The following is a 9186-nucleotide window of genomic DNA, read 5'->3' as shown; positions in this document are numbered from 1 at the left end:
CGCCAGGCTAATTTTTTTTTTTTTGTATTTTAGTAGAGACAAGGTTTCACTGTGTTAGCCAAGATGGTCTCGATCTCCTGACTTTGTGATCCGCCTGCCTTGGCCTCCCAAAGTGCTGGGATTACAGGAGTGAGCCACCACTCCTGGCCCCATTTAATCCATCTTTAATCCACCTCAGCATCCCACTGGTCTCCGCCCCATGGGCATGGACTCTGACCCTCCCTTCCTTTTCTCCAGGCCTACAGCTTCTTTCCTGAAGGTCCTTTCTGTTCCTATTATCCCTCCCCTGGGTGACTACAACCCCCATCAACTCATTCCCAGGCCCACAGGATCCACCATCCATCCCCTCCTGCCAGTCCCCAGTATTCCTGTAGCACAGTATCCTCTGCTGTTCTGCTTAAAAGCCATGCACAGCTCCCTACTTCCCACTGTACAATTTCCAAGCTCCTAGGAATAACACTCAGATTTCCCTTCCCAGCTGACCCCATCCTACCTTACCAGCTTGATTACCTCCCATTTCCTCCAAGGAACTGGACCACACTTCGGCCACCTCGGCACAAAGTGCCCACCTGCTAGTCCTCTCAGCCTATACATATTCACTCCCTCCACCTGGCGACTTTCTTTGTCTCTTATGTCAGACTCTAGCTCAATCCTCAAAGCCCAGTGCAAACCCTCCCTCCTCCAAAAGCCTTGCCCTCACTACTGATCACATTGTCTTAAATCTTTGTTAGCAAGGCATATCCTCCTGAAGTGAGGCCTGTGTTTCTACATCACATTTCTTTTTCTTTTTCTTGTCTTTTTTTTTTTTTTCCAGAGTCTCACTCTGTCGCCCAGGTTGGAATGCAACAGCACAATCTCAGCTCACTGCAACCTCCTCCTCCTGGGTTCAAGGGATTCTCCTGCCTCAGCCTCCCAAGCAGCTGGGATTATAGGCATGTGCCACCATGCCTGGCTAATTTTTGTATTTTTAGTAGAGACAGGGTTTCATCATGTTGGCCAGGCTGGTCTCAAACTCCTGACCTCAAGTGATCTGCCTGCTCAGCCTCCCAAAGTGCTGGGATTACAGGCGTGAGCCACCGCACCTGGCCTCTTTCACCAATTTAACAACTACTTATGGAGGCCCAGAGCTGGCTGCTGGGGACAGCAGTGACCAAGACAAGCTGCTTCCTGTGCCCAGAAACCTTGTACTCCAGAGGGTGAAACAGATGGCAAACACAGCAACTAAGAGACATAATGATCAAAGATTACAAGGCCTGCTGGAAGCCAAGAGAGGTTCTGTGATGCAGGCACCCAGAGCTCCCCATTTTCAACAGAAACCAGAGACTTGGATTTTTACGTAAACTCTCCTAATTTTAAAGGTTGCCAGCGCAAGCCCGTTTCCTCTGCTCACTCAAGGCTCCCCTCCCCGCCTGGCCTCCCACTTTCTCCGGCGCGCCTGCCTCCTTCTCTTCCTGGGGGCCCCATCCACACTCCTCCCCCTGCAGGATGCCCTACGTGCACCCAGCTCCTCCTGCTGCCTGTGCCCTGGGGATACCTGAGCAGCAGCTGGCAGGAGGGACTCCACTGGACTGGAAGTCCACTGCCCAGGACCCTGGGGCCAGTGCACAGCAGCTGCTGAGGCCCCCAGCTCAGACCCTGGGCCAGCCATCCTGAAGGAGGCCTTGTAGGGGGTGGACACCTGGAGTCCCCAGGGCTGCAGCTGCAGAAGCCAAATACCTCTGCCCAGGCCCAGTGCACACACACTGGGGGTTGGTCTGGAAGAGCTGGGGGGCCGGAGGAGTGAGACAAGGAAGGGAGGTCTGGTGAGTTCTGAGAGGGCTTCCCGATTTGCCCCCCAGCTCTGCCAGGTCCCTGGGGATTAAGTATACAGGGATCTCTGCCATGGGATGGTTTATGTTCTCTGGAGCTGGAGTTCCCAGGAGCAAATCCTAGCTCTGCCCTTCCTAGCCTGCTGACCTTGGACAGCCCTCCTTGCCTTTCTGAGCCTCAGTTTCCCCATATGGACACTTGGGGCAGCACCCACCTTGCAGGATAACTTTGAAGAGGTCATGTGCCTGGCACACAACAGCGCTCGGTATAGCGGTGTTCCACGGCCTCTGCCAGGCCCTCTCGAGGAATCACTCCGCTGGGCACTGTCCCTCCATCTGTGTTTTCTCAGGCCTCTGACCCGAGAGGCAGTTGATTGTTTGGGCTCTGGGCACTGCCAGCTGGGAGGAAGCAGGCCTCTGAAAGGCCCAAGGTCCTGGTGACAGCTGCCACGTTTCCAGGGACAGCCGGGTCATCTCTCCAGCTCCCAGAGAAGCACCAAGAAGCCCCCGCATGCCAAGGACACCACGCCTCTGCACCACTGTGCCCCAGCTCTGACAACTGCAGTCCCATCTTCTCTGTGAGAGGGGCCGACAGAGCTCCAGTCAGCCCAGGTTGGGGAGATGGGTCTGCCTCGGACCAGCTTAGGGTTTGGAGAATCAGCCCTGGCTACCTGAAGGTCTGAACCTGGAGGGGAAGGGCAAGGGGCCAGCCACGCAGCCTGGACAGGGGCCTCTGCCTTCCACCTTTCAGACCCTGAGGGTAGGGTCCCATGGGAGGGGACCCTCAGGGGGCCAGGGGCTGGCTGCGACAGCGACTTCCTCTTTCCCGAGGATCCCCAGGCGTGCGCAGCAGGCAGAAGCTGCGGGGGAGATCGCCATGCCCCCTGTGACCTCCCAGTGACCAGCTGTCACCTGAGTCCAGGGTGCCTGCCCCAGTAGCCAGGCGTGTTTGCCAAGCGAGGGCGGGAGCTTCCCGGACCCGCCTGCCCTGGAGGGGATGGAGCAGTGAAGGGCAGCGGGCCAAGCACCAGGCATCTGGAGCTAAGGGAACAGAAGCCCGCGGTGCCCGTCCATGCGGGCCCTCTGCCCCAGCACCTACATCTCAGGACACCCCCTCCTCCCAGGTCTGGCAGTCCAGTTTGGGGGTCACCGAGCTGGGGTGGTGTGCAGCCAGCAGAAGGGATTCAGGATCCCGGGGTGACCGCTGGCCCAGGCCTGCCACCTCACAGCTGGCTCCAGACCCCAAGGCAGCCCAGGGCATGGGTCGCGGTCGGGGGGGCAGGGCGGGGCCCGGGCCTCCTGACCCGCCCCGAGCGGGGGTGTATTTGCATGTCCCCGCCCTGCGCACGGCATTGGCGGCGGCGGCGGCAGGAGGCCGGGCTTGAGTGGCTGTGCGCCCATGGAGCGGCGGGGGCGGGGCCCAAGCCGGGCGCCCGGGATGATGCCGCCGCTGCCGCCGCCGCCGGGGGAAGGGTTCGGGTCCGGGTCGGGCCCGGCGGGCACAGGGAGCGGGACGGCCCGGGGCACGGTGGCTGCAGCGGGAGAACACTGAGCGCCCGCCCGCCATGTCCAGGAAGAAGACCTCCAAGAGCAAGGGGGCCAGCACCCCCGCTGCCTCCACGCTGCCCGCCACCAACGGGCCCCGACCGGCGCGCTCCGGGACTGCGCGTCCCGGCCCCGACGCGCCGCCCAACGGGCCCTTGCAGCCCGGCCGGCCCTCGCTTGGCGGCGGTGGCGACTTCTACGACGTCGCTTTCAAGGTGAGCCAGACACCTGCCTCCCAGGCCAGCGCAGCAGGTGGCACCCGGTCTGAGCCAAGGGTTGGGGGTCAGAGAGGGGGTGCAGGGCCCGCGGCCCCAGGGCACGGAGCCGACGCGGGAGGCACCCCGTAGGGCTTGCACGGTGCATCGTTCACACACACAGCTGTCCATCCGAGGTCTGGGGAATTCAACAGCTGGCGGGGCCTGTCCCCAACCCCCAGCCGGCATGGCGGCACAAGGGGTCCCGCGACCATCAGTGCCCCGCCGGGGGTCTCACCATTTCCCATATGCTGCCCTCCCTCTACCCAGGGGCTGTGGGCCTTTTTTTTTTTTTTTTTTTTCCGTTGGGGGGAAGAGGTTTGCCAGATGGATGGGGAACCCTGGGACCCCAGACTAAGGCAGAGGCTGTGTGGACTTGGCAGGGCGCTGGGAGGACCATCTTTAGGTTTGGTAGCACAGGTTTCAGGGAGAAGGCCTGACTGCCCCCCACCTGCACCCCCCCTCCCATCCTCAGACTTGGCCCAGGTCCCTCCTCAGGTCGAGATCTGACCCTAATGGGGCGAATTCCTCTTGAGCCTTGCTGGGGTCATGTCCCTACTGGGATGTGGAGAAGCCCCCGACAGAGGCCTCCCCAAGTCTCTTAGGAGGTCCCTAGCTGCCACACCATCTGCTCCCCTCCCAGAGGAAGCCTGCTGTCCACTGTTGGGGGGTACGGACGTTAGGGAGGGTCCAGGATGGAGGTAGCTGCCCTCGTTCCCTACTGAGATGGCCACTGTGCAGAAAGACAGAGCGGCCTGAGCCTTTCAGAGGTAGAAGCTGGGTGTCTAGCCCATCGGGGTCCCTGGCTCCGCTGAGCCTGCAACCCCTCTGACCAGGTCAGCTCAGGGCAGACCGGACTCTCCCTGACCCTCCTGCTTGTCCTAGGTCATGCTGGTGGGGGACTCGGGCGTGGGGAAGACCTGTCTGCTAGTGCGATTCAAGGACGGCGCTTTCCTGGCGGGGACGTTCATCTCCACCGTAGGCATTGACTTCCGGGTGAGTGGAGGCCCCAGCCCGGCCCCACATCACCCCACGTCCTGCCGGTACCCCTGAGCAGCAAGTTCTCTGTGATCCCTGTGGTACTGACAGGCTCAAGCAGCCTGGACCCCAGGTGGAATGCCTTAGCCACCAAGCTGCCCGCCTCGACCTCCCAACACCTGGGCTGGTGGCTGCACCCGACAAGCAGAGTTAGTTGCCTGTGCCAGGGGCTGGCATTACCCAGGGACCATATCCTGTGCCTTGGGGGAGGTGGACGCTGCTGCCCACAGTGTGGTGGGTCAGAGGAAGTGAAGGAGCATGTCCACTTGGGGCCAGCAGTGCTGCCTCAGTACAGAGGCCTTACCGGGCCCTAGGAGCACGTGCTCCCTGCAGAGCCTGAGCGAGGGTGTTTCCAGGGTTTGCCTAGGGGAGAGGATCCTGCCCTTGGGTGAGGCCACCCCCTCCACCACCAGCCCGAATTCCTCGTGCTGAGGTGCTGTCGTATTCTCAGCAAATCTTAAGTTTGCGTTTTTCTCACCCTTTAATTACAGCCAGTTAGAGGGAGGATGGAGGGAGGGCTGTCCCAGGGACAGGAAGAAGGGCTCCCTCAGTCTGGGGAGCTGTTCTCTACCCTGTCTGGGGGTTCCAGTTCCCCTCAGGTCCTCTGGGATGGACAGAGGACTGAAGTGCCCGAGGGGGGCAGGCCAGTCCTGTCTGGTCCCCACTTCCCACCTCCCTCTTGGCTCTCGGGTGGGTGGTAAGAGGTGAGGCCATTTGGTTCGCACTCTTGTTCAGGGTGCTAGGGAAGGCGGTGTCCTCCCCAGCCCAGCAGATGGCCCTGCCTGGTTCCCGGGAGACCCAGAAGCACTCTGACAGCAGGAGCTCAGGCTGAGTGAGGTGGCACGAGTTCCAGCTGGCCCGGACCTCAGGCTGCGACTGAAGCCCCCCGCCCCCACCCCAGCAGATGGACTGGGGCCAGACCACTCCCTGCCTAGTCTAGTCCTTAACTGGGAGGGCCCAGCCTGGGACGCTGCCAGGCAGTTCTGGGATCTATGGTTACTGCCTTGGGTCCGACAGGCCCAGGCCCAGCCCTGACAATCCCAGCAAGAAGAGGCTTGTAATTTTTTATTCTTTTGAGACAGGGTCTCACTCTGTCGCCCACGCTGGAGTGCAGCGGTGATCATGGTGGACTGCAGCCTCCAACTTCTGGGTTCAAGCCATCCTGAGTCTTTCAAATTAGCAAAAAGAGCTACTGGGGAGGCTGAGGCGTTGCAGCTCGTTAAGTTACTGCAGCAGCCATGTGACTGGCACCCATTTGCACATGGGGAAACTGAGGCAGTGTCAGTAAGAGGCCTGGTGGGGTCATGAGTTCAAATAAGTCAGCACAAGAGCTGCGGGGAGAGGCCCGCACTTGCGGGTGTGGGTGAGGCCAAATTGGTTTAAGGGAACCCTGCAGGGGCTGGGCTGGACCTGGGAGCTGGGAGGTCTTAGGGGACGGGAAGCTGGGCAGGAAGGAGAGCCATGGGACTCTGAGGGGGTGGTAGTGAGGCTAGTGGGGATAGAGGCTGGGCCTGGCCCTTGCCAGAGCTGCCTGGTTCTGTCTGTTTCAGAACAAAGTTCTGGACGTGGATGGTGTGAAGGTGAAGCTGCAGGTAAGGTGACTGGCAGAGGGCAAGCTGGGGGACAGGGGATGCCAGGGAGGGGCTGGACAGCCTAACCAGTGCCTGTTCGCTGCAGATGTGGGACACAGCTGGTCAGGAGCGGTTCCGCAGTGTTACCCATGCCTACTACCGTGACGCTCATGGTGAGCCCCTGGGTACCCGGGCTGGTTGGGGGGGCAGGGGCGGGTCTGAGCACCTGAGGGTGCAGGTGATGGTGGATGTCCTCACTGCCCTGTCCCCAGCTCTGCTGCTGCTCTACGATGTGACCAACAAGGCCTCCTTTGACAACATCCAGGTCAGTGGCCTTCCCGGTGGGGTGAAAGGGCCCTGATACGGCCTGACCCACCCCAAACTCCTTCTGGTAGATGGCATCAGGGTTCCAAAGGACCCCACTGAGAGTAGGGGGAGGGAAATGACAGCCTTCTGGGCTGGAGGTGGCCCAAGTGGACCTGAGTGCCATTCCAGCTCCCTCAACAGGACCCTTTGCATAAGGGACCTGTAAGGTGGGCTTCCCTATGTGATACACGGGGGGTTATCACTTCTAAAGACAGGTATCCTGGCCAGGTATGGTGGCTCACCCAAGGTCAGGCGTTCGAGACCAGCCTGGCCAACATGGTGAAACCCCATCTCTACTAAAAATACAAAAATTAACCGGGTGTGGTGACACACACCTGTAATCCCAGCTCCTCAGGAGGCTGAGGTTGCAGTGAGTCAAGACTGTGCCATGGCACTCCAGCCTGGATGACAAAGCAAAACTGTCTCAAAAAAATAAAATGGGCCGGGCATGGTGGCTCACACGTGTAATCCACCACCTTGGGAGGCCGAGGTGGGCAGATCATGAGGTCAGGAGTTGGAGACTGGCCTGGCCAACATGGTGAAACCCCTTCTCTACCAAAGATACAAAAAATTAGTTGGGTGTGGTGGTGTATACCTGTAATCCCAGCTACTTGGGAGGCCCCTCCCAAGGTTCTCTGAACCCGAGGAGAATAGCTTGAACCCAGAAGATGGAGATTGCATCATTGCACTCCAGCCTGGGCAACAGGGGAAGACTCTGTCTCAAAAAAAAAAAAAAAAAAAAAAAAAGATGAAATACAGACAGGTGCCCTGTACAGTGTGACCTGGAGGGCCAAAGTTCTGGGGCATGGGGCAAGCCATGGAGGGAGCCCCAGCCTCATCTGCTGCCTCCCACAGGCCTGGCTGGCCGAGATCCATGAGTATGCCCAGCACGACGTGGCGCTCATGCTGCTGGGGAACAAGGTGGGAGGCCCGGTTGTCCTCACCTGGGTCACAGGGCAGGGCAGGTGAGGGGGCAGGGGCCAACCATGGGCCAGCTGTCACCAAGACCCTGTGCCTGGGCCAGGTGGACTCTGCCCATGAGCGTGTGGTGAAGAGGGAGGACGGGGAGAAGCTGGCCAAGGTGAGTCAAGGCAGGGGGGTGGTGAGGGGTTGCCCCTGGAGGCCACGAGCCTGGGCTGTCCCCGCCAGGCCACCACCTGGCTGGCAGCAGCTGTTTACAGGAGTATGGGCTGCCCTTCATGGAGACCAGCGCCAAGACGGGCCTCAACGTGGACTTGGCCTTCACAGCCATAGCAAAGTAAGTCCTGCCTGTCACCAGGGCTCCCCCAGCACAGGGCCTAAACCCTCTTATTGGAGTCCAGGTCATCGTGTCCCCTTGTCACCCCCACTCCGCAGGGAGTTGAAGCAGCGCTCCATGAAAACTCCCAGCGAGCCACGCTTCCGGCTGCACGATTATGTTAAGAGGGAGGGTCGTGGGGCCTCCTGCTGCCGCCCTTGAACCTGGCTGAGCTCAGTCCTCTGGAGGAAGCCGCCCAACCCCAGAAGACTGGACAGTCTCCAGGCCCTTCTGACTTTGTTGCCCAGTGGCCAATACCAGTGTGTTTCCAGGAGCCCCAGGTCAAGCCTTGCCCCTCCCTCCTCCCAGCAGCAGTCCCAACAAGCAGGCTTCTGACAGCCCGTGGCCCGCACACTGGCCACCGTGGAAAAGCAGTCTTCTGCACGGGAGGGGGCGCGGCATGTGGACAGACTTTGCCACGGTGCTCTGCTGCCCCCTCCTGGGCACACCCAGGTGAGGGAGGGCTGGGGCTGGCACCACGCACAGTGCCTAACCCTAGAAAAGCCATGTCTTCACCCGCATACACTGCTCAGGCAGGTAAGGGAGGTCGCCTGCCCACGCCTGGGACAGAGGGCTTCACTGCTAATCACATCGTGCACCTGTGTGTCCTGGGAGCTACCTGCTCCCAGTCCACCCTCTAGGAGGCTCTGGCTCAAACAGCAATAGGGTTTTCCTCAGTGACCTTGGAGGATGCCTGTGGCCTTGTGATAAAACGTGGGAAATCATAGAAACGCCAGAAAACGACAAATGCCAGCCCAGCCTGGCCACAGCTGAATGTCTGTGATTTCCCAGCACGCTCCACCTTGCACTCAACTTGGCCTGTTGATCGCAAGCCTTTGTTTTCAGTCCTAGCGAATAAAGTTGTGTTTTCTGAAGCATCTGTCTCATGTATTGAAAAAAATCCACTTCTAGAGCAGATGCTAGAGCTTGAGAGACTCAGCAGGGCCCAGAACCCTCAGCAGGTGTGTGGGTATCACTCCCCCATGGCTGAGGCCTCCCTCGAGAGGAACATGGGAACCCTAGGTGGTGTCAACTTCCCTCCACAGATCTCAAAGGCTTTTTTGGACTCACCCTGGGGCAAAGGCATGAAAAACAGTATTTGGCTGGGTGTGGTGGCTCACACCTGCAATCCCAGCACTTTGGAAGGCTGAGGCGGGTGGATGACCTGAGGTCAGGGGTTTGAGACCAACCTAACACGGAGAAACCCCGTCTCTACTAAAAATACAAAATTAGTTAGGCATGGTGGTAGGCGCCTGTCATCCCAGTTACTTAGGAGGCTCAGGCAGGAAAATCGCTTGAGGCGGTGG

At 59.8% G+C, this 9186-nt stretch overlaps 1 protein-coding gene across 5 annotated transcripts; it reads left to right on the top strand.

Moving 5' to 3' along the window:
- The first annotated feature begins 3230 nt into the window (after positions 1-3230).
- Positions 3231-8754, top strand: RAB26 (RAB26, member RAS oncogene family). Of its 5 annotated transcripts, none has more exons than XM_003916368.3 (9): positions 3231-3568; positions 4493-4603; positions 6196-6237; positions 6323-6389; positions 6489-6541; positions 7438-7503; positions 7607-7663; positions 7764-7840; positions 7939-8754. In XM_003916368.3, the coding sequence occupies exons 1-9, from the start codon at positions 3374-3376 to the stop codon at positions 8039-8041; spliced, it is 771 nt and encodes a 256-aa protein (XP_003916417.2). In that variant the 5' UTR covers positions 3231-3373; the 3' UTR covers positions 8042-8754. The 5 variants fall into 5 exon arrangements, with proteins under 5 accessions (XP_003916417.2, XP_009193982.2, XP_009193981.2 ...); XM_009195718.2 differs by having other exon boundaries at positions 7732-7840; XM_009195717.2 differs by lacking the exon at positions 7607-7663.
- Positions 8755-9186: the final 432 nt, after the last annotated feature.

Source organism: Papio anubis, chromosome 18, assembly GCF_008728515.1.
Source record: "Papio anubis isolate 15944 chromosome 18, Panubis1.0, whole genome shotgun sequence".
NCBI classification, from domain to species: Eukaryota; Metazoa; Chordata; class Mammalia; order Primates; family Cercopithecidae; genus Papio; species Papio anubis.
This window is presented reverse-complemented; position numbering and strand designations above follow the sequence as displayed.

Bases quoted from the DNA above. Each gene is read 5' to 3' on its own strand.
- RAB26 (XM_009195716.2), top strand. From the start codon at position 3,374: ATGTCCAGGAAGAAGACCTCCAAGAGCAAGGGGGCCAGCACCCCCGCT. The intron at 4,604-6,195 runs GTGAGTGGAGGC...TGTCTGTTTCAG, and splicing joins CCGTAGGCATTGACTTCCGG to AACAAAGTTCTGGACGTGGA. The intron at 6,390-6,488 runs GTGAGCCCCTGG...CCCTGTCCCCAG, and splicing joins CTACTACCGTGACGCTCATG to CTCTGCTGCTGCTCTACGAT.